Source organism: Microtus oregoni, unplaced genomic scaffold (genome assembly GCF_018167655.1).
Source record: "Microtus oregoni isolate MIOR12 unplaced genomic scaffold, Mior012 000074F_003, whole genome shotgun sequence".
NCBI classification, from domain to species: domain Eukaryota; kingdom Metazoa; phylum Chordata; class Mammalia; order Rodentia; family Cricetidae; genus Microtus; species Microtus oregoni.
In genome coordinates, this window is record NW_024543990.1 from 845,407 (window position 1) to 870,443 (window position 25,037).

Here is a 25,037-nt window from a genome sequence, read left to right on the forward strand (position 1 = left end):
TGCTTTTATGATCAAAGACACTATTGATTTGATAGAGTATAATTATTTCTTCAAAAATAGAATTCTAGAAAAAGATAATTACCCTATTTTTCTTGCTTAGTCATTTTGACTCTTAGAAATAAATTTGCAGAAATTTATAAAAATTATTTTAATACAGTATCAGTGAAAATGTGGTTTCTTAACATTTATATAAAAAGCAAATATTACAAAATTTTGTATTTTAGGCTTTTAAAATAAAATTTGAATTTCAAAAATTTAAAAATTTTACAGAGCTCTTCAAGATTTTAATATTATGTTGCCAAATCCTTCGCAAATAAATAGAAGCTATGAGAGTCTGATTGTAAATTAGGTGCTTGATTCAAGGTCTAAGGTTCAGACCACACACCATTTGGTTCTTCTTCCTTCACTAGCCAACTCCTCTTCTTCTCTTCATTGATACTATGTATGAAAATTGACTCTTAATTGTTGACCTGTTTTATAAAATTTGCCTTTTCGGGCCAGCAAAGATGCTTGAAGCCGCCAATGCTGAGAACCTGAGTTCTGTCCCAGAACCACAGGTCAAAGGAGCCGTCCTCTCCTTCCACGTGCACTGTGGCATGTGTGCGCTCCCCTATACATAAATGAATGTAGAAAATAAATTTTCCATACTGCTTGTCCACATTTTATTTTTCAAAGCTATTGCAGTTAAAGATGTATGCAATCAAGGGAGAAGGGCGTGTCGAGTATAGCAAGGTTGGAATGGTCCAAAGTTTGGGTCTGACTGCCTAGATAACCTTCTCTTTCTAAGCGGCAGTTAACGATAATCTTTTTAGGTATTGGTTCAGATTAGCCAAAATTGCAAGGCTGTTTGTTTAGGTCAGACATTGTTGTTCCGCTTTTTCTTAGTAAACTCACTCAGTTGGATTTGGGGTAGGAAGTGCATCTGTCTGGCATACACATTCCTGTGGCCTAGATGATGCATTTTCACTTAATAGAAAAGTTTCTGTGGAGTGCCTATTTCCTGGTAACTGTGGCGTTCATTTGGATGGTTCTAATTGCTGCTTCCATCTTAACTATGATTCTAAGAGTCATGCCTCTCCAGCAAAATGAAGGAGCCACTTTAAGGTGTGCTAGACTCTTAGAGACATATTTCCGAGTTTCATCTCACTCAAGTCCACCCCCTTCTCATAGTTGCATTCAGGAATTACCTGTTTGATAACAAACATGTTTGTCATGGGTCTTCAGAGCCCCATCATATATGTTATGTCTTGATTCTTTTTGTGTGTGTGCATGTGTGTGTGTGTATGTGTGTGTGTGTGTGTGTGTGTGTGTGTGTGTGTGTGTGAGAGAGAGAGAGAGAGAGAGAGAGAGAGAGAGAGAGAGAGAGAGGGAGGGAGGGAGAGAAGGGGGGGTTTCTCTGTCTGTGGCTCTGACTGTCCTAGAACTCACTCTGTAGACCAAGCTGGCTTTGAACTCACAGCGATCCAGCCATCTCTGCCTCCTGAGTGCTGGGATTAAAGGTGTGCAGCCCCCCCGCCCCCCACTGTCTTGATTCTTTTAATTAAATTTTTCATATTGTAACTTTAATCTTAGTTTTCTGCGTACTTTCCTGCCAAGATACTGTTTCTTTGAGTTTACTGCCGACATAATAGGATGGCTAACTCAAGAGCTAGGAAGAGATCATATCAGAATAAACCAAAGAAAGTGGTAGTTCTTGGGGCCTGTGCTCCTAAGCTGAGCTTTTGTGCTTAGAAGGATAGAAACTCTTACTATTTAATGGGATTACTGAGTCTAGTAATTTTGGAGGGCATGTGTGTACGTGTGATACTGAATATAGGACCCAGGACCTCATGCATGGAAGGCAAGCACTCTACCACTGAACCTCACCCCTAGCTCCAACAAAGAATATTCCACCTGTTAGGAAATATATTACAGTATTCCAGAAGATGTATTACGTGATTCCTAGGACTGAATTTACATGGGTAAGCTCTGCGTTTGACCTTATCCTTAGTTTTACGTTCCCTAGAACCTACTGAGTTGATTTTTATTTGAGATGTTGTCTTGTGTGTACCCCTGACTGTCTTGGCTATGCAGTCCATGATGGCCTCATGCTGATGGCAGCCATCTTGCCTCAGACTTCCAAGTGCTGTGCCTACCATGTGCACCACTATACCCAGTTCACACAGCCTCACAGTCCTAGGTCTGTTTGTTTATTTTATTTATGTATTTGGCCCCTTCTTGCCTAAAATAACAAATGTGTGTAGCGAATATTTCTCTTTTTTTGAGACAAGGTTTGTGAAGATTTTTTTTTTAAAAAGAAGCATTTAAAGATACTTATTGAAAGCAATGATTTGTCTATACTCTTGGTTTATAAAAATCCATACTAACAGATCCATGCTCTGTTTGTATGTCTCATGAGTTTGTCACGCTAGAATATTGCCATAGGTGTTGTTTTCTAACATATGCTCATAGGCAATGTGAATATAAAGCTATAGTTTGTATGCATGTCTCTGATTGCTTTCTTCTTTTTAATTATAGGAGCCTATGGAGTTGTGCTTAAATGCAGACACAAGGCAAGTACATGATTTTTACAAGGAAAAATATGTATTATTTCAACTGTTTTCAAACTAACGCAATGTTCTTTACACGTGGGCATGTAATTAAAATTGTCTGGTTGAGTAGTGACTCCTAATGACATAGAGTTGATATGTTAACCCAGAGAAAAGGCAGCTTTGGGGATAAGCATCATCATGGTAAGTGATCATTAGCTTCTAGTTTTCCAGCTACATGCTATTTTTTAAAGGCAGTCTATTTGTGAAAAGTTATATAATGGGAAGAAAACGGTTGGATGGAAAGAAGGAAGATAGTGACGTATTAAATTTATAATGAGTTACTCAGGAGCAAGGAGGAGTCTTGTGTGATTTTCATGGAGGCCCAGTTGATTACTGGATGGATCCCCATCTGGGTTTTGAAAGGTAGTGTGAGTGGGTAGATGTTTGGCTGTGCACTGGGATTTGGAATAATATTATATGGTTATGCGTACTGGCTCTAGTTGGTCACTCTCAAAATCAATCTTATTATAGGTTTTTGACTACAGCAACCATAAATTTTTCATAAAGTCGTTAGAAGTTTCCTAGCTGTTACTTACTGAATGCGTCTTGCTCAGAGGCTAAATTTAAGATGGCAAGTATTGAAATTGCAACAATTTTAAACATGTAGTTAAATATTTTTCTATTTGAATGTAATGGTCAAAGTAGTGGTATTTGGCCTCATGTTATTTTGTTTTAATTTTAAGATCAAGGCTTTAATATTTTGTGATTTTTTTTTTGGTGATACAGTTTGGGTCTGAAATGAATTCAACTATTGGACTCAAATCATTTAATCATTTGAATCTATCATCCATCAATAGTAGTGTTTATCTATAAATAATGAAAATTTTTCTGCTGGCTCTTTCTTATAAGTCTTGCTATCTTTTGACTTTGGAACCCATGACAGTATGGTTTTGTGTTGTCTATCACAGATCTATTTTGATACAGTGACTTTCCAATTCTTGAATTTGAATGTTTGAATTATTTTTATGTTGAAAAATAATCTGTAGCTCTTTGTCAGTAACTAATCCTCAAAAATTGAATGCTACTGGCTCTTAATTAAGGATGATTAAGAATTTAAAATAAATGCAATCAAAAATAAATTTAGTACCTTGAATACCTCGTTAAGAAGTATTACTGTAGTTTGAAATTAAACAAATGCAAGTTCCCTAATGAAATGCTCTTCTTGTAATGAGTCTCCTTGAGTTATAATACATTTCTAAAGCTTCAGGAAACAGAATTTCTGGAGGGGGATGGGGCTGGCGTATTACTTGTGAAAAGTTCGTTTCCAAGTTACATTTGACTCTCGTGAGCGTAATACTGTTCTGCTATGACTCTATTTTGTACAGCCTCGTAAATAGATGTTTCAGTTCTTCCTTGTGGGTTTTACTTTTTATTCTTTTTTGAGACATGGCCTCAAACATCCCAGGCTGTCCTCAGAGTCACTATGTAGTCTGAAGTGGGTGACACTGAACTTCTAATCTCTTGCCTCTGTCATTAGAGTGCTAGGATTAACAGTTGTGTGTCCCTGCAGCCCAGTTGTGTGCAGTGTTGGGGATTTAGCCCAGGGCTCTTGTGAGTATGAGACAAGTACTCTATGAAGTGAGCTACATCTGTTCTCAGTCCTAGTGGTGGGTTTTGAACCATAAGGAATTGGGAGATACAGACATGTCTAGCATGCATATATATGTATATGTGTTATTTGCTTTTCTAATATATTAAGTGTGTGTGTGTGTGTGGTTTAGATATTTTTTGCTAGTCTTTATTATTCATTGACCCTTAACCTTTCCTTTGACTTTTGATTTTTTTTCACGGTGGGGGATGGTTTGAAATTAGGTCTCATGTAGTCCAAACTGTCCTCACACTTCCTATTGAAGTGAGGATGACCTGGAACTCCTTATCCTCCTGCCTCTGCCTTCACTGAAGTTACAAAGTATGCACCATCACACCTAGCAAGATGCAATCTCATTTGCAGAAAACTAAAATATAGTTTTTAAACTAATTCATATAGACTACAAGGGCAAGAAAACTATGGTATATTGACCCTTGTGATTAAAACTGCTGTACATATAGTTACTAGGAATTAGAGTTCACATTCAAAATGGGTTTCTCAAGAACAGAGGATGCCCACTCCCATCCACTTTCCTTCAGGCCCATCTTGCTGGTACTACATAGTATCAAAACCAAGTATATATAAAGACACTATTCTAACAAACAAGTAAATGGAAAGATAAAAGCAAAATACTCCAGCTGGAGGTGTAGCTCATTTGATAGTTTACCTGGCGTACAGGAACACCTAGGTTCATTTCACAGTATAGCATAAATCAGGCATGGTGACACATACCTGTGAGGTCCCAGCACTTGGGAGATAGAGGTAAGAAGATAAGGGATTCCAGGTTTAAACCAGTCAGCCTGGACTAGTATCTAAAATTCGCCTTCTCCTGCTCTTCACTAAATGAGAAACTCAGATCAGCATTCAAAGTATTGTTGCTTTTCCCTTTCATGCATCTAAAAAGATTATCACAGGATGGAAAATTTAAAGCATAAATTAGTGCCTAACTCAGAATAATATGAAACTCTTTTTAGCATCGGCAGCTGTTTAGTCGCTTGACTTGTTAGAGTATATCCTTTTCCCAGCTAAAATCAGACCTTCAAATCTAGGCTCCATTATATAAAAATAGAGAATCTGATGCGCCTCATAGGATTTATGCTTTAGAATCAAGTGAACAGATTACTATGGAGTTCATGTTACAGGTAAAATAAATGTGATCCTCCGTATTGAGTTCATTATGTGAAAAATAATTGTGCTAATATCTTTGCAAACCTAACATTTTAGAGGGATGCTTAAAATTTTGTGCATTGCATCTGTATTATTTTTTATACAGTAGGCCTGTTTCTTAAGCATAGAGCAGCTATTGTTAGGTATGGATATATATAATTATTAAAATAAACATTATAATAATGTTCCATATAATTAAATAATTCATTATATATCCAAGCAAATATGAAAAAAGTCACTTTAGATCTGTATACTGATGAGGTTCAGAGGTCAAGTATGCCTTGTCTTTTCTGAGCATAGTATGATGGACTATTCCAGTCCAAAGACTATATTTGCTTTTTTAAAAACTATTTCTTTTTGAAATTATAATTACATCATTTTCCACCTTCTCTTTCCTCCCTTCAAACTCTCCCATATACCCCTCCTCCTTTTCTTTCAAATTTCTGGTCCCTTTTTTCATTAATTGTTTTTACATACATACATGTGTGTGCATGCACATATATGTATATATATACATGCTTGCATACATAAATAAAACCTGCTTAGTCTGTATCATGTTTATTGTATGTTGATTTTCAGGGCTAACCATTTAGTATTGAATAGCCAATAAGTGTACTCTTCTCTAGACTTCACCACCTAGACAGGAGACTATACTTGGCTGGCTTGCTTGATCGATTGTGGTGTGGTACAACACGGTGTACATGTGGAGGTCAGAGGTCAATTTTCAGGAGTGGGTTTTCTCTTTCCACCACATGGGTTCTGGGGATTAAACTCAGGTTTGGTGGCAAGTGCTTTTACATGCTGTGCTATCGCCCACTCTGAAGACTCTCTATTTTTTAGTTTATTCAGATAAATGGTGCCCAATTAAAAAATAAACAGCTTGTGCTTTCTTGATAGTTTCTGTTTATTTTTATGTATACACATTGCCATGTATCTGAAAAGTTCTTAGCAATGACTGCCAAGCTTTTATTTATAATGCCTGACGACTACTCATATTTGGAAAACACGCTGGTTTTGACCTGTACCCTACACAGAATACCTTGGTGGTTTTCTTTTATTCATGTGTATGTGTTCCCTCTTACTCCTCTGCTCTTCCTGAGGACCTGAGTTTGGGTCCCAGCACCCACATCACATGGCTTATGAGCCTGTAACTCCACCTCCAGGGATATCCGGCCCTTCTAGCCTCTTTGAGCCCTTGCATTCATATGTACACACACACACACACACACACACACACACACACACACACACACTTTAAAATAAATTGAAAAAAATGTTAAAAGAAGAATCCAGTAGTAGATACCATATATTAAGCAATGTCATATATTAGACACCCTGCAGATGGTTCTGTCTCCACAACAATTCTGTGCTTATCCCCATTTTATAGATAAGGAACCAGTATATGAAGGCCGTGATTACTTATCTGTGAAGTGGTGAAACCAGGCTTTGTTCTGCCTCCAGAAGTAGCTAACGAGAGGAAAAGGAGTTTTGAGATGATAGGATGTTTATGGGAGGGAGTACTGAGCTGAATGAATGGGCTATTGGAATTGCTGCGTCTAAAGGAAGCTAGGAGGGAAGGTCTTGAAAGATAGTATTCATCAGTAGTCTAAAGGTTATAGGAGGACCCAAGATGATGAGGATTGAGAGATGAGCAAATCCATGTATTGCAATGAACCATTTATTAAATAACCTCTAAGTGAAATGGTCACCAAATGTTTTATTGATGTTGTTGTTTTATTTTTTAGTAGATAGTCTAGAATGTTCCATTTTTCTCCTTTGAGTGTTGAAAACTTGAGATTGTGGTACCGACAGCATATAGTTGACTAAATATTCACTTGTGCTGGCTAATTTTATGTCAACTTGACACAAACTAGAATCACTGAGAGGAGGAAATCTCAATTAAGACAATTTCTCCATAAGATCGGGCTGTAGACAAGCATGTAAGGCATTTTCTGGATTGATGATTAACATGTGATGGCCCAGCTCACTGTGTGTGGTGGCGCCCCTGGGAGAGTGGTCCTGGGTTCTAGAAGAGAGCAGGCTGAACAAGCCTGGAGGAGCAAGCCAGTAAACAGCTCTCCTCCATAGTCCCTGCACCCGCTCCTGCTCTGCGTTCTTCCCTCACTGCTTTTGATAATAAGCTGTTAGATGGAACTGTGAGCGAAATAAACCCTTTCCTTCCTCAAGTTGCTTTTAGTCATGAAGTTTTGTCACAGCAACAGCAGCCCTAACTAAGACACCAGTAACAAATACCTTTATTTCTCTGCACTAAGGAGACATTCTTGATTGTTTAACACTCAGTTGTTACAGTTTGCCTTTTGTTATAAGGCTTTATTGTCGGTTTTTAAAATCTGCCTTTTTTTTTTAAAGATCAGAGGTGTCCTCATAATGTAACCCAGGCTTTCCTGAAACTCACTATGAAGCCCAGGCTAGCCTTGATCCTCCTGCCTTAGCCACCTGAGTGCCGGGAATATGGGCTTGAGCCATCTTGCCCGACCAGACTTCATTGTAAACACTATACTTTTTCTTTTCTTTTTTGTTTTTTAGAGACAGTCTCTCACTCTGTAGCCCAGGATGCCCTGAAATTCATTCTGTGGTCTCAAAGATGTAGCAATCCTTCTACTTCATCTGAGTGCTAGGATTCAGGTATGAGCTGCCACATATTGCAGGAGCATATATAGTGATTCCTTTTGCTTTTCTCCAAAACAAAACAATTTGTGACCATTTTAAACATCCAACTGTATTAAGGCAATGTTTGAGGAAAAGCCAGTGGCCAGTCTCTAATTCAACAGCTCTGTATAGTTTGGGGGTATATATGTTTACTTTGGGCAAGTGGCTGCCATCTGAAACCATGCAGTGGTTTTCACTAAAACAAAACTGACCTTGTTTCTTTAAATCACATTAAATAAAGCAAATATTTTTCATTAATTTTTAGTTTTAAGCTTCATATGTGTATTACAATTTTAAAACAAAGGTCAAAAAGATAAGACAGGTAGAATAGAAATTTGTTATATTATTTTCTCCATCATTGCTTTCATCTTTATTTAAATAAATATCAAAGTTCCTGCTTCTTGTGTGTAAAATTTTTATTAATTAAAATCACAAAGAAGCTTAGGGTTGTAATAAAGATTGTAGAAAGCTGGAAATAATTTTGTGTTTTTTTCATCATAATTAATTTTAAAAGACTTATTCTCTTAAATGATATTAATTTACTGCAAGCTATAGAGATTAATGGGACATCACTGGCTTCAGATTCAAGGTAAAGACAATAGGAATCATTAATAAAGAAAAAATACCTTTTGTCCTCTTTTACAGTGGCACTCATATGGAAACATTTCATTTGGTTTCCGCTCTTGACCTCGTTTTTTGGTTTTTGCTGATATAATTAATTTTCTGAAATTCTGTAAGATTTTCATTAAGCTCTTACTTCTTTGTAGTTATGTTTTGTATTTCATAATCTGCTCGTCTTTATTATTTACTTCTGTTTTTGAGAACTCGCTACGTAGTACAGAATGGCCTTGAACTTGTGACATTCTTTCTACTCTAGTTTCTGTTGTATGAGAATTACAAACATGAACCACTGTCTTAGTTAGGGTTTTTATTACTGTGAAGAAACACCATAACCAAGACAACACTTCTAACATTTAATTGGGATGAATAGCTTACAGTTTTCAGAGGTTTAACCCATTATCATCATGGTGGGGAACATGGTGGCATGCAGGCAGACATGATGCTAGAGGAGCTGAGAGGTCTACATCTTGCAGGCAACAGGAAGTTGCCTGACTGTCCAACTGAGTGAATCTTGAGAAAAGAGACCCCAAAGCCTGCCCCACACTTCCTCCAACAAGACTACACCTATTCCAACAAAGCTACACGTCCTAACAGTGCCACTCCCTTTGGGGGCCATTTTCTTTTAAACCACCACAGCCACCAAGCCCTTCTACTAGTCTGTTGATAGGAAAAACTAACCATATTTCTATTGCTTGCCAACAAAAAGAATAATCAGTGGTGTGTTATTTTGCAGGCAGATCTGACTTCTTGTATTAAGGCCTGTACTAACATGCCTGACCCTGCTCAGTTTCTAAAGCCTCATTTCTGCCCTCCATTGAGGATTTATTCCCCAGGCTGCTTTTCCAATTAACCAAATTCAAATCATCAGGATCATGTTGGATCCCTTGTTAGGGACCAAGTCCAGCTTTTCTGCACTACCTCTCTTCTATATGCTTCAATCAATGTTATTCTTTATCGAGCATTTATAGGTTGAGTTTTAAGTTGCCTTTTATGCAAATCATAGCATAATTAATTCAAAGACAAGAACATTCTTTGTACATCTCCTTAAAATGAGTGATTTCAAGCTAAGTGGTGGTGGGGCATGCTTTTAATCCCAGCACTTGGGAGGCAGAGACAAGTAGATCTCTGTGAGGTTGAGGCCAATCTGGTTTAAACAGTGGATACTTGAACCATAGGCCCTAGTCATTTTCTTTAAGTTTAATGCCACCAGATTAGGATGGGTGCACGAATTTGTCCAGAGGGTGTAGATCTGGGGCTTGCAAACTACCACACTTGAGCCAAATCAAGCCTCCAATCTATTTCATAAATAAATAATGTTTTATTGGAACACAGCCTTACTCATTCATGTGTGCTATTTCCGTGGATGCTTTTGTGATACATTTAAAGAGCTGAGTAGTTAGTTGCAGTATGTGACCCATGAAGCTCAAAATATTTATCACCTGACTTTTACAGAGGAATTTGCTTATTTCTGTTGTTAAGCAGTAGGATAGTGGCCTCAGTGACCCAACAGCCTGTTTCTATCTGTTTCTTGGAGTCTAAGGAAGTAATGTTAATAAGTTAGGGGACTTCCACTGAAAATTCCTTTTCCTTTCATTTGGATTTGGGGTAATTTCTTTAAATGGTGACATCGCAAGTTGTGTGTAGTTCCCTCTTTCATATATTAATGTCAAACAGACAAGTAGACTGTTCAGGAATCAGGCATACAGAAACATACCCAAACTCTTCACGCTTGTCCAGTCAGTGGCTTGGAATAGCTGTTGTTCCACCCAAAGATGAACAAAGCACACTGTACTCTCTTCTTGAGAACGATGAGCAGAGTCTTTGGTTTAAAAGGAAGGCAGGCATTCTCACACTGTGAAGAACCCTACTCAAGAAAAACAATTGAATGTCTTTCTTGTGTAAGTCAAGTTGAAATAAATATATTAATAAGACAACAATAACTCTTGTTTAAAGTCTCTCACCCATGTATTGTTTAACTGCTTTACCTCCTACATTAGAAAGAATTGTCTTTTATGTGGGAGGAACTGATGCTTAAATAGTTTAATTTCCTAAGTTCCACGGTGATGGGATAATAGATTTATAATTGTGAGTTACTGCTTTTAGACAAATATATTGGTATCAATTCTTGTATATTGAAACAAAGTTAAATTATATGGACTATTGTATGCATGCATGTTTCTATGTCTGTTTAAAACATTTTTATGTATTGACATATATTGTATTGATATATATATTGTATATATTTACCATATTGCAATGTACATTTCTACCTCTGATTAAGATACTTATATAATGTTTGTGTATTGATGTATATTTGCCATATTGCAATGTATATTTGTACAGTGTTTATATTTGGAGGTCATTATCCTCATTTGTTACACAGTTGTTTATTGTCTTAGTCTTTAAGTTAGATAGATATTGAGAATTATATAGATAAATAGTCATCTAAGTTTGTCATTTATAATCAGACTAATCAGGTTCTTTGGATATATAGAGATTATACTCAGTATAGATAGATAATCTTCAACCCCTTCAAAGAGCTGTAGAAAATGGCCTTTAATCTAACTCAGAGTTTCGTGATAGTGAGACACAATTGCTCCTGGCAACACCGCTCTATTCCCGAGAGAATGTTGAGCACCAAAAACACTCCATCTGGAGCCTTTCTATTTGGCAGAACTGGCCTTTGGGCAAAGAAATGCCCATACCTCAACCACTGACACAGATACAGAGCGTGCATCAATGGATAAAACAGGACTGTCATATCCTGCCAAGACAGGGTAAGATAGTTTTGAAAAGTTCCTTGCCTTTAATAATGGTATGTCAGTTATGTTAGGCCTTAGCCAAAATCGGTTGACTCAACGTTGCAAACGAGACTTTGGGTGATTGCCCAGGTAGTCAGTTGTCTCTGTCAATTGTTGCACATTTTGGATATATCTCGTTTGTTGAGTAGTGTTTATTCCCTTCTCAGATCTTTGACTGAGTTGAAGATTATATAATTGTAGTTACTCTTTACATTATTTGGACTTCTTGAGATAGAATGTTTAGCAAAGCTTTTGTTCTCAATATTGTTTGTTGTATTTATTATTTGTTGTTATTGTATGTAGTTGTATTTGGTTTAGTTCTGTCTTATTTAGACAAAAAAGGGGAGATGTAGGGATAAGTCCCGCCCCTTAAGGGGCGTGTTCGCCTCGGGCTAATGTCTGCCTATAAATTTGGCGAGTAAGCTCCGAGCTCTCGCTTCTGCTTTCCTGGTCTCCGCGGGAACGGTGGTTCTGTAAGTCTATTTCTACATTAAAGCTATATATATATATATATTTACACTCTGTCTGCATTCGTTTACGCCGCTACACCACGGAAGTTGATTCCTGGTAGAACTGGTAGTTTTAAGATACAGTTTTACCCCCCGCCCCATTAATATACAATTCACATTACATAAATCAGTCATTTTCAAATGCACATTTCAGTGACATGTAATACATTCACAGTCTTTCAAGTTTTAAAGTATTTTATATCCCTAAAAGAAAACTCCATATTTATTAAGTGCAAACTCTCCATTTCAGCTCTTATCCTGGCATTTGCATTTGGTTTTTGTGTTCATGGGCATAGATATTCTGAATATTTGGTATATGGAAAATTGTATAGCATGTGACTTTTAAATTTGGTTTCCTCTGCTTAACAAAAATTTTTTTTTTTGGGGGGGGGGGGGTTGTTCACATTGCACCATGTTTCATTCTTTATCGTTCCTGAATGACATTTTGTTGTATTTGCACCTACCATGTTTTGTTTATGGACTTTTAGTGGATGGATGTCTGGTCATTTCTTCCTGCTGGCTGTTGGGAACAGTGTAGCTGTGAACAGTCATGTGCAAGTATTAGAGGTCTTGTTTTCGGTTCTGTAGGGTGTATACCTAGGAGTAGAAAGAATATCATATGGAAATTCTATGTTTAACTTCTCTGAGGAACTGCCTAACTAGTTTCCATAGCAGCCGCACCGCTCTATATTCCCCACAGCACTGTAGGCAGGCTCCAGTTTTTCCACATCTTGACTTTATTGCAGCCATCCCAGTGGATGTAATGTAGTACTTCGTTGTTGTTTTGATTTACACTCACCTATGATTGGTTATGTTGAACATCTTTTTATGAACATTTTCACCATTTGTATACTGTCCTCTTTTTCAGAGATTTATGTTGATTTATTTACATGTGTGTGCGAATGTATGCATATAAATCTGTGCATTGTTCATGCCTATAGATACACAGAAGCCTGGAGAAGGTATTAGGCATCCTCCTTAATTCTTTTCTACCTATTTCTTTAAGGCGGGATCCCTTCCTGAACTTGGGTGCTTGTGTCTCAGCTAGGCTGGAAGCCAGCAAACGTCAGTGATCCTCCCAGTTCTGTCTCCCTAGAGCTGGAATGTTACAGACTTTTACAGGGGTGCCTGTTTGTTACACGGTGGTAGGGATCTGAACTCTGGTCCTTATGATTGCATGGCAAGTGTTCTTAACTCCTAAGCCTTCTGTCCAGCCACTTGTACATTTTATTTAGGGAATTGTCTATTCAGCTCTTTTTAAATATAAGATCTCTGTAAGATCACTATGTAGCCCAGGCTGCCCTGGTACTTAGAGAGATCTGCCTATAAAAGCCCATTTTTAAATTGATTCTTTTTTTGTTGTTGTTGACTTTGAGTATAAGTTTCTCATCAGGTATGTGGTTTGCAAGTATTTTCTCTCATTCTATAGGTAGTCTTTTTATATACTTTTTTGTGTTTTTAAAATTTTTTATTGAGCTATACATTTTTCTCTGCTCCCCTCCTTTCCTCTCCCCTCTCCTTTCCCCTCTTCCATGGTTCCCATGCTCCCAGAAGATGTTGTCATATTCTTGTTGATGTCTTTGATGCACAAAATTTTTAATTTTGATGATATATTATTTACTTTCCCTTTAACAATCACATTTTAAAAAACCACTGAAATTCAAGGATGTGAAAGTTTAGATGCGTTTATATGTATTTAATAGAATACTAGTATAATTTTAGCTTTTATAGTTATTGGGTCCTTGATCTATTTTGAGTTAATATTTGTATAATTTTACTATAGTATAATATAGGGGTCAACCTTATTTTCATGTTTAATGGATTAATTTAATGTACATGTGTTTGCACCACATGCATGCAGTCTGCACAGAGGCCAAAAGGGGGCATTGGATCCCCTGGAATGGGAAATCTAGATGGTTGGTGAGTCATCATTTGGTTGTTGGGAATCCAACCCTGAACTTCTAGAAGAGCTGCTAGTACTCTTAACTACTGAGCCATCCCTCTAAGCCCTGTTTTTGTTTAAGACAGGATCTCACTGTGCAGCCCTGGCTATCCTAGAACTCGCTATATAGACCAGGCTGCCTTGGAAAATTCAGAGATCTGTCAGCCACTGCCTCCCTAGTGCTGTGATTAAAAGTATGCACCACCATGCCCGACTACACCTTACTTCTTGAGATATCGTCTCTTCCTGAACTTGGTGTTCATCAGTTGACTGGACTGGCCAGCCAGCAAGCTTCAGGGATAGCCTTATCCCCCGTGTACATGTTTGCATGGACTAATGTTAATCAGTTGTGCAGCTATGCTTGGCTTTATGTGGGTCTTGAAGATCTGAAATAGGACTGTCTTTATGCTTCCAAGGCCAGACACTTTACTCCCAGTGCAAAATCCCCAGCCCCTGTTTTTTTTTTTTTTAATTTTTCTTTTAGATTGGGTCTCAAATAGTTCAGGTTGCCTTCCAACTCAGCTTTGACTAAGGATGACTTCAAACATCTGATCTCCCTGCTTCCACATCCTACATGCTGGGATTACAGTCATGAGCCACCATACTTGGCTCTTATTTTTGTTCTTTTAATGTAACTATCCAGTTGTCCTACCTTTTGTTGAGCAGTACTTTCTTCCACTGACTCGTATTGGCACCTTTGCTGAAAATCACTTGGCCATAGGTATGAGTGCGTGGGAGTGGGGATGTGGTTGGGTACATTTCATTTTGTCCTTTGGGCTTTGTACCTGTCTTCATGCCAATACCAAATTGTCTTGATTATTACAACTGTGTAATAAAATTAGAAATCAGAAAATATGAGTCTTCCAATTATTTTCATTTCAATGTTCTTTTTGTATATTGAAGCATCTTGTGCTGCCATATTGATTTTAAGATCAGCTGGAGGTGGGGAAGCCATTGGAATTTTGATAGCAGTTGCATAGAATCTCAGATTTATCCCCAAGTATTTCATCTATTTATTCATTCATTGTCATGCTTTTGTAACTAAAATTGATCTCTTAATTTCCATTTAAAACTGTTTGTTGGTAGTATATAGCAATACTCCTGTTTATTTTTAATTGTGATGAAAGTTGTATAACAGAATTTAGCATTTTAAGTTGAGTGTTACAGTTCAGTGACATTAGCTGCATTCTCAGTGATGTGAAAACAGCTCTAATGTCGTTTTCAATCTTCTTTCATTAGCCTAAATAGAAGCTTGGAACTAATTCAGCACTATCTCCTATATTTTACTTACTGCACCCTAATACTTAGTAACTTCAAGCTACTTTAACTTTCCTGTGACTTTTGTCTAGTATAGATTTTTATAGTTCTGAAATGGTGCAGTATTTATCATTTTTTATAAAATCTGGCTTCTTCCATTAAATATTCTTGAGGCTCATTCATGTTGTACATATGAGAACTTCATTCTTGTAGTGTTCCATTGTATTGTCATATATGTGTACATATTGTGTATGTATTCTATATATGACACATATATAGTGTACCTATCATGTATGCCTCACATTTTTCCAATCCATTAATATGCTATGGACACTTAAATTGTTTCCATTATTGGCTATTATGAACACTACTTCACAAACAAGGATCCAAGTACTTGTTCTCAGTCCTTTGGGATGTATACCTAGTAGCAGAATTCCTTGGTCATATGGTAACTACATATGACTTTGATGCTTGCATTTTTGTGTTTGATCTTATTTTCTACAACTTTGCTAACTTTATTAGGCCTAATAGATTTTTTGTTTTGTTTTTGTCGATTCTTTAGGATTTCATCTGTGAAGATGAATAGTTTTTCCTTATTCATTTCCAAGTTGGATGTCTTTATTTCTTTGTCTAGCCTAATTGATCTAGCTAGAACTTCAAGTATAAAGTTGTGAAAGTGACCAAAACAGGTGGTCTTGTCTTGTTCCTGGTGTTTAAAGAAAGGTTTTTAGTTCCCCTTAGCCATCCAGTGCATGGTGTTAGCTACAGTGTTCAAAAATAATCTTGAGCAAACATGGTGGTGAATGCTGTCTATTCACTCAAGGCCCAGCTACTCTGGAGGCCAAGGTGAAAGAATCCTTTGAGTTTCAGACCAGCCTTGGCAACATAGCAAGATCGTTCTCAAAACACAAAACAACAAAAAAGCAAAAAAAAAAAAAAACCCCAGAACCTTTTATCAGCAGACGCAAGAAGTTGCTTTCTGCATTCTGTTTCTCTTCTCTTTGTGAGCTGGAGTGGGACGTAGGGGAGGTGAAAGCACAGCTTTCTTACCACAACAGCAAACTTTTCCTATTGTCGTGAGTGTTTGAGTAGTTGTAGAGGGTTAGGAAAGGTGACTTCTCCCCCTCCTTTCTTTCTTAACATTCCTATTTCTTTTCAAGGTATAGTGCCTTACTGTCTATCCCCAGCTGGCCTCAGACTTTTCCTCTTGAGTGCTGGCATTAAAGGCATACTTTCTGAGTTCTTAATGCATTGATCACAGTTTGTTTTTGTTTGAGATAGTGTCTCACTATGCAACTTTAGTTGGCCTTAAACTAGTGGTCCTTCTTAGTGCTGGGATTACAGGCTTGTACTATAATGCCCAGTTTATTCATAGTTATTTTTAAATTCCTTATGTAATAATTCTCAAGCCTCAAGGCTTGTCTTCATCTGGTTCTGATACTTCTTTATCTATTCAGATAGGTTTTCTCAGCCCTTTGCATGCCTTGTGTTCTCTGTGTGTTCACTGGGTATTGTATATTGGGTGATACAAACTGAAATAAATAGGCCTCTAGTAAAGAGTTTATTTTCCTCAGCCAGGAACTGAGCCATTAAATTTTTTCCATCATTCATTCCTTTGTTTGTTTGTCCATCCATCCATCCATCCATCCATCCATCCATCCATCCATTCATTCAGTTTATATGTGTGCATTCATGCAAGTGTGTGGCTGCACACATGGAGATCATAGGCTAGTTTGCAGGGATTGAACTTTCATTCAAACATGTGAGTTTTGGGAACGGACCTCAGGTTCTTAGGGTTGGCAGCATGGAACTCGGGTTCTTAGGGTTGGCAGCATGGAATCGGGTCCTTAGGGTTGGCAGCAAGCACCTATACCTGCTGAGTGTGTCACTTGACTAGCCCCATTTCTAATGGTAGAAGTTTAGTTGCTACTCCCTTCAGTTGTCTCTAGAGCAGTGGTTCTCAACCTCCTAGCTATGACCCTTTAATACAGTTCCTCATGAATGGTGACCCCCCCCCCCAGCCACAAAGTGATTTTCATTGCTACTTCATAACTGTAATTTTACTAGTGATAGGAATTGTAATATAAATATCTGATATGCAGAATAGGGGAGATGCGAACCCACAGGTTGAGAACCACTGCTCTAGTCCTTTTGTTTGTTTTTTCTACCCTTTGGCTCTTTCTTTTTCCTAAGAACTTTAAATAGAGACTCTCTTGCTTGCAGCACATTTTAGTGATGATCCATTGTTCTGTACTGGATCCCTGTTGAAATGTTGGGAAAGAAGAAGATGGAGAAAGTGCTTTGTAATGTAGGGTTTCAGTTGGGTCCAAGTCCTTGGCTGTATCCTTTACAAATATGGCTAGGAAAGAAAAACATATAGGCATCCTCCTGAATATTAACCTTCATCAGGCGATGAAAGGAGACAGAGACAGAGACCCACATTGGAGCACCAGACAGAAATCTCAAGGTCCAAATCAGGAGCAGAAGGAGACGGAGCACAAGCAAGGAACTCAGGACCACGAGGGGTGCACCCACACACTGAGACAATGGGGATATTCTATCGGGAACTCACCAAGGCCAGCTGGCTTGGATCTGAAAAAGCATGGGATAAAACCGGACTCACTGAACATAGCGGACAATGAGGACTACTGAGAACTCAAGAACAATGGCAATGGGTTTTTGATCCTACTGCACGTACTGGCTTTGTGGGAGCCTAGGCAGTTTGGATGCTCACCTTACTAGACCTGGATGGAAGTGGGGGTTCCTTGGACTCCCTACAGGGCAGGAAAACCTGATTGCTCTTTGGGCTGATGAGGGAGGGGGACTTGATTGGGTGAGGGGGAGGGAAATGGGAGGCGGTGGCGGGGAAGAGACAGAAATCTTTAATAAATAAATAAATTAAAAAAATATAAAAAAACAAAAACAAAAAAAAAAACAAATATGGCTAGGGCTGCTGCTCCTTTTTTCCCTTATGTTAGGTGAAATAGAAAGAACACTTGGACTAGAGCTAGTTAATTCCCCCTTCTTCCAGGATATATGTTTCTGATACTGTGTTCAGAGTGTTAGCCTTGGTTACTGAAGAACATTCTGAACTTGTTTGAACTGGGCTAAATGGTACAGACTTGTAATCCTAGCTGTTTGAGAGGCTGAGGCAGGAGATTCCGAGTACGTGTGTACAAGCTGGCCTAGGCAACGAGAGTGAATTTATTTGAAAACTGTTCCCTTTTTCCAGTGTACATTTCAAAAATGCTTACATTCTCCTTCCCCAAAGAAGAGGGTTTTTGTTTTATTTGTTTTGTTTTTTGAGACAGGGTCTCTGTGTAGCTTTGGCTGTCCTGGAACTCCTAAGGTGGCCTCAAACTGCTTCTGTCTCTCAAGGGCTGGCATGAAAAGCAGGTGCCATCATGCCTAGCAAGGAAGAGATTCTTATTGGCTCTTACTTTTGGGGCTGTCTCCGAATGGTTACATTTCCTCTCCTTCAGAGGGGAGGAGATTTCAGAGTTAGAACCTGGTGAGATTCCTGGAGGCAGAGCTGTGGAGTAGGAGGGTCTCTTCTTCCGAGAGCTCTCACTCCAAACGCTTGCCGCCCTGGACGTTTGTCAGATTTATTTTCTTTACTAATATTTTACCCTAGTGCCTTCACTTCAGGTAAGTATCTTGGGTAAGATTGTGTGTATCTGCCCATCTGGAGAGAGGGGCTGTCTTGCCCTGTGTCCTCAGTTCTTTGGTGGGTTGGAGAAAACTTGGCAATTTTAAATCCGTTAGGGCTTTCTTGCTGTAATGACAGGAATGATGATATAGCTAAGCCCTGCGTGTGTTGAGCTGAAACTGGAAGTCCTACGTTTTATATTTTAAAATTAGAAAGATCTTGTCCAGTTTAAAAATAATGTTCTGCAAGAGGGTTTTAAACTTTCCTGTGAAGCATTTGCTTAGCTAAGATGACTCATTTTCAGTTATTTTCATCCTTTTGAATCTTAGATCTCTATTTTCATATGTTCAGTAAGAACTTTTTCGGAACAGAATATCTGAAAAGCTTAAGAACTTCATATAGTTCTTGAAAATTGCTAAGAACTGTACCCTGAATTAGTTAACAATATTATGACTCCTGTTTGCCCCCAGCATTGTTTTTTGACTTGTCAGCTACGTTTTATAGACTAGACTAAAGTAGTTCTGGGGATTTTTCTTTACCATTTCACCCTATGTGTTTTGCAAAAGGAGCTCAATTTCGAAGGCACCTTCAAATCTCTAGCGACTAAGCCCTGTTTAAATGTGACAAATGATTGAGAAGAAATAGGGAAGTCTTATACTGCCAATGACTTGTTTTCAATTAGCCTTGAGGAATGAACTAATTATAAACTCTAGATCTTGGTGACTTTAGCTTAATAGGACTACTTTTGTAATCTGTGCAACAGAGGAAAGTTCATCTAAAATGTGTTATTTATCCAGCTGAGAAAGTACTTTGTGTACTTTGAAGCCTTAAATTTGATAACTCGCTAACAATTTTAATTTGGGGAAGCTTCAGTTCTTATTCTTGGATAACAGTTGCAACCAATCTCAGGTGATTGGCACGCTGTAAATTTCGTTAACCCTTCTTTTTTTCTAGGGTTCATTTTAATTTTTTCTCACAGTACTGAAAGTACTCTGCAGAATGGCCATTAAAACAAGAAACAAATTAGTTGTATGGCTTAGCTTCTAAAATTGATTATTAATTGGCCAAGTCTTACTGTGCTTGTGTTAAGAATCTTTTTCTGTTTTATTATACTCATTTGCTTACAATGACTGTGTTTGGGAAAAATGCTTTTTCACAGGAGTTGGATTAAAATTTTAAGTATGATTTTAATTCAGCAAATGAAAAATTACTTTGTAAATGATTTGCTGCATTGAAAGTATTTAATTAAGAATGATAGTTGTTTGTTAGTTTTATAGAAATTATCTGTGGCCCATCCATGGTAAGATCATCTACTATTCTCTGAATTGGAAGCAGAAAGCATCTCACTCTGCTTTTGCTTTGAGGACTTTTTCATGAAGGAACAGGGCCTTTAGGGAAGAAATGGATGAAGACTACCAAGTCTTCAGAACTGCTTGGCTCATATTTTGTCATGCCCGCTTCCACCCACATTCAGTAGACTAGGGGATGGCATCATTGTTCCTTCTGAAAGGTTTTCACCTTGAGTTCGTCATATAGCATACTCATGTCCTCCTAAATGCTAATCCATCTCGCCAGGCCCCCATCATTCTTGATAGCCTCTTGATATTTTGTTTCCACCAAAACTCACTTGCTGTCTATTAGAGCAGAGCTCCCATCCTTTTCCTAATCTCTATGTCCCTTGCTCTAATCTTGCCCTGCCTGCCCTGCCTGTCCTCCCACTCATCCTGCAAGCCTGGGACCAACCGTTTGTACTTTCTCCCATGGCCTTAGCCTTGTCCTAGTTTCACAGTGTGATCTTTGTTCCAGCATCCAGGCTTTTCTGCTGCTAGGTGGTGTCTGATGTAACTCTTCTGTGACTCTCGCTCATCCTTTACACTGCCCACTTGCTCAACAGCTACCTCAACTTCTGCCTTTTAATTCTTTGAATATAGCAAGTTCTTTCCTTTTTGAATCTCTGTTGTTTCTTTCACATCTGGCAATAATTTTCTTACTTCTTGTCCCACTATCTCTAATCAGTCTGGCTGGAGCTTTCCTACCTCATTTTTTTGGTCAGTGTGTCCTGGTTATTTTCTTCTCGGCATCTATTTAAATTTGCAACTGATGTGTATTCATTTGCTCACTGAGACTTCCTTTGATTATAAGCTATCACACACACACACACACACACACACACACACCTGTTTCTGAAATTAAGGTGTAAGCCGTATCTTGCACTGGATTTCTTCATTCTTTATCTTATAAGTTATATTATGTATTTAATAAAATGTTATACTTTTTGAGGCAAGTTCTTACTCTGTAGCTCAGGGTAACTCAGTGGGTATCTCAGGGTGATCTGGAATTCACTAGGTAGCAAAGGTAGACCTAGAAACTCTGAGTGATCCTTCCACTTCAGTATTCTGAGGGCTGGAGATTACTGGCATGTACCAGCAAAACTCCATATTTGAAATTAGCGAGTTTGCCCAGTTGATTGTACATGCCACAAGTATATTCTGATTTACTCACCAGTAAGAGCCCGTGCCTGTTAGAGTACATTTCACCTAGTAGACACTGAATAAACAATGGCTGAATGGATATCATTGTCTCTCTTTGGGAAATGTTGGCCCAACTTCTGAAACTTCACCAATCAGTGTATGCGTATGAATTGTTAGTATGTTAAAGAGTTGACTCATTATTTTTGGAGATTGTTTTATACTGAAATGAAGGAGACCTTTACATTTATCTGTTTCCCATTTATGTAACTTGGTTCATTATAGATACACATATGTTCTGGTGCAGGAACACTTGCCACTTATAAAAATGAATTCACATAAGCTTTTGCCTGTTGTCAGCAATTTTCTTTTATTAGGAGATGGCGTGAGGAAGGGGCCAAACAGCAGTAGGCTTTTAAACTTGAGGCAGGTGTAACTCTTGCACTTACGTTTTCATTTACTTCGTCCTCCAAGGCGTGCAGTCGCTTGCTGTGCCTCCTTCTCTTTTAAATGCATCAACGGCGAGAAGGCAACATGGGCAACTGGAGTGCCTTAGCCAAGCTTCTAAAAAGGGTTCAGCCCTACTCCACGATTGAAGGAAAGGTATGGCTCAGGGTCCTTTTCATCTTCCGCATCCTGCTCCTGGGGACCGCCATTGAGTCAGCCTGGAGTGATGAGCAGCTGAAGTTCCGTTGCAACACTCAGCAGCCTGGCTGTGAAAACATCTGCTACGACCAAGCTTTCCCCATCTCTCACATGCGCCTCTGGGTCCTCCAGATCATCTTCGTGTCTGTGCCCACAGTCTTATACCTGGCACACGTGTTCTATGAGACCCGGCAGAACCAGAACCTGAAGAAGCTAGAGAAGGAGCTTGGAGTTGTTCGTGTTAATGGTGCCTACGTGGAAGCGCACTTAGAGCAAACTGAAGAGAAGAAGTTCGAGAGTGGCAGAGAAGAACAAGCTAAGGTGGAAAGGAAAGGCCGGTTGCTGCTAACCTACATGCTCAGTATCGTCTTCAAGTCTGTCTTTGAGGTGGCCTTCATGCTGATCCAGTGGTACATTTATGGATTTACCCTGAGGGCAGTTTACATTTGTGAGCAAGCTCCTTGCCCACATCAGGTGGACTGCTTCGTCTCTCGCCCCACAGAAAAAACCATCTTCATCCTCTTCATGCTGGTGGTGTCCCTGGTGTCTTTGGCCTTGAATATCCTTGAGCTGTCCTATGTCCTATATAAGGTCATTAAGAATTATGTGAGAAAGGAGAATGAGGTTTACTATAGTATAGCTGATCTCCAGAGCCTTTCCCATGCCCCCTCACCAAATGTTCTCACTACCGCGTTTTCTGAGGATCAGGCGGTTCCTGCGGAACATTATCGGTTTCGGAGTGTAACAGAGTCAGGTGGGGGGAGGCAGGCAGACAGTGTCTTTTCTGGCCCGCACTCAGCCTTTTCTTCACCCTGATGATAAGCAGGATTCTCAGTAGGTCTAAGTGGAGAGAAAAGCAAATCAAAGCTACCGAACACGAGTAGCAGCTCTCCACCAATAGTAGTGGTCATGACACCAGCAGCCTGATAGCTTAGATACTGTGATTTCTTCTTGAAAGCATTGTGATTTTGCCTGGTTGCTAAAGAGAATCAAAGTGCGGTAGAAAGTGTACCCATGTTTCAGTACAGATAATGTTCATTGGCCTCAGTGGTAACCAAGACATGTGTCAGTATTTAAAGTTCTTGACTCTGGAGGCTTATTCATCTAGCTCATTGGTAGATGGTTGGTCTAGTATGTATAAGACCTCAAGTAGCACAAGAATAAAAAGATAGTAATTTGAACAAACGAACTAAATAAATAAAATGGTTGACTCAAAGAACTTTTAGTCCAACTATAACTTGTATTAGGCAATGTATAAGGACCTTTCCCGTATTACCCTAAAATGGTTCTGTGGGGGGGGGGGGAGTGATTTTATTATTTATCCATTGACGCAGATACAGTGTAAATTCCCAATCCTGCATTTTTAAATAATACAAACATACCATTGAAAGTTGAGCCTTTCTCTTGGATTTTATTGTTTGGGCCCATACTATGTTTATACTGTTTAATTCCTAATGTAAAAGTAAATTATATTTTCCCTTAAAATGCATCCCCCAATTTATAATATGTCATAGTTCTGGTAATTGTGATGAGTTTTCTTTTTCTCTTATATACTATAGCAGCAATCCTATCACAGATGTAAACAATTTATTCTTCTTTTCCAAGAGAGAGTCGGAGCCCTTAAAGAAACAGTTGTACTGAAAACAGTAATTGTGAACATGACAAACTTAAACGCTTAGAAGTGAATTATGAAATGTGCCTACATGAATTTGACAATAGTGGGCATTTGTTTTACATAATACATATTAATTCAGATGTTACCTTCTGCTGTGAGTTTGGCAGTCTCTTGTGATTATTGGCATTTTTCATGTTTATATTAAGATTTTATTTGGAAAGCAGGAGAGGGTGAGGGAAATTTGTGAAATACCTGTGTAATTGATTTGAAACATATAAAAGAAATGCTATTCATTTTTCTTATGCCTTTTGAAACATTCCACAGATTGAAAAATACTGAGCTGCTGACTTGTTTTTCCATGACAGCTACACACACAATTTTATTCAAGAAATATTAATTTGCTTACCATTTGATGTTAAACTACCATGTTCATCTTTGTTTCTTGCAATGCAGGCCTATCACATGTTATTCTAGAAAATTCTTTATTCAATAAAGTAGTAAGAGCACGGTCCATGCGTATTCCTTCTCTGATAACTTCTGACCGGTCTTTTGAACTCTTCACTGGTGCATCTTCATTTAAGCACACTAAACTGGTTATAGTGGCTCATGGAAGCCAAGACAATTGCAGTGGACTAGAGTGTGAGACACTCCCCATTTCCTGCCCATGAAGCAGAGTCCAGTGCAATCACAGTTTGTGAAATTCAGGTGGGATGACTCTGCGACATGATTCTAGAATCAGCATCCTTCATTTCATGTACTAGAATCATGGGGAGATCCATGACCTCCAGATATGCAAAAAGAATATAGTTGGGTTTTTTTCCCTTCCCCTTTAAGGGATGTATTCTCATCATTAAGTGTCTTCCCATCCCAGGGAACCGAGGGAAATGGAGAACACAAGAACAGATCATCAAACCTGTAGTTTCTAAAGTCAGGTTCTGACCATTGCCACAGTCTCATTTGGAAAATCTAGTCCCTTAGTTAAATGATGAGTGTCAGGTTTTTTTTTAGAAGTGGCTTATGAAGATTAATCAGTTATTTAGTAAGGGGGCCTGTTCCTGCTTCATTCATTTTCACATGACCCTGAACTTCTGATCCTCAAGCCTTTACCTCCTTAGTGCTGGAATTACAAGAGTGTGCCCCCGTGCCTGGTTTATATAGGGCTGCAGATTGGGCCCATGGCTTTGTGCATGTCAAGCAAGTACTCTGTCACTGAGCTATACCCCCAACTTTTACAGTTTACATTTTGCCTGTTTGTGTTTTTAAAACAGGATCTCTTATAACCCATGCTGGTCTTGAGCTCAATATATAGCCAAGGGTGACTTTGAATTTCTGGTTTTTATTTCTGCTTCTACCTCCCGTCTACTAGAATTACAATGCACACCATTATACCTCTTAACTTTTGAGGAATAATTTCATAGGTAGAAAGTTGACATTGACACAATCCATTAACCTTCAGTTTCACCAATTTTATATACACTCATTGTGTTTAGTTATATATAACTTTATAATTTGTG

General features: G+C 38.4%; 2 protein-coding genes across 2 annotated transcripts in view; both read left to right on the top strand.

The window, feature by feature from the left end:
• Positions 1–25,037, top strand: part of Cdkl5 (cyclin dependent kinase like 5) — a 195,576-nt gene that overhangs the window by 70,392 nt on the left and 100,147 nt on the right. The window contains exon 3 of the mRNA XM_041642398.1: positions 2,518–2,552. Coding sequence (XP_041498332.1) covers positions 2,518–2,552 — 35 coding nt within the window. The remainder of the gene's footprint in view (positions 1–2,517; positions 2,553–25,037) is intronic.
• Positions 18,689–24,020, top strand: LOC121441241 (gap junction alpha-6 protein-like). The gene is made up of 2 exons (XM_041642399.1): positions 18,689–18,794; positions 21,738–24,020. Exon 2 carries the CDS (start codon positions 21,774–21,776, stop codon positions 22,722–22,724), a length of 951 nt encoding a protein of 316 aa, XP_041498333.1. The 5' UTR covers positions 18,689–18,794; positions 21,738–21,773; the 3' UTR covers positions 22,725–24,020.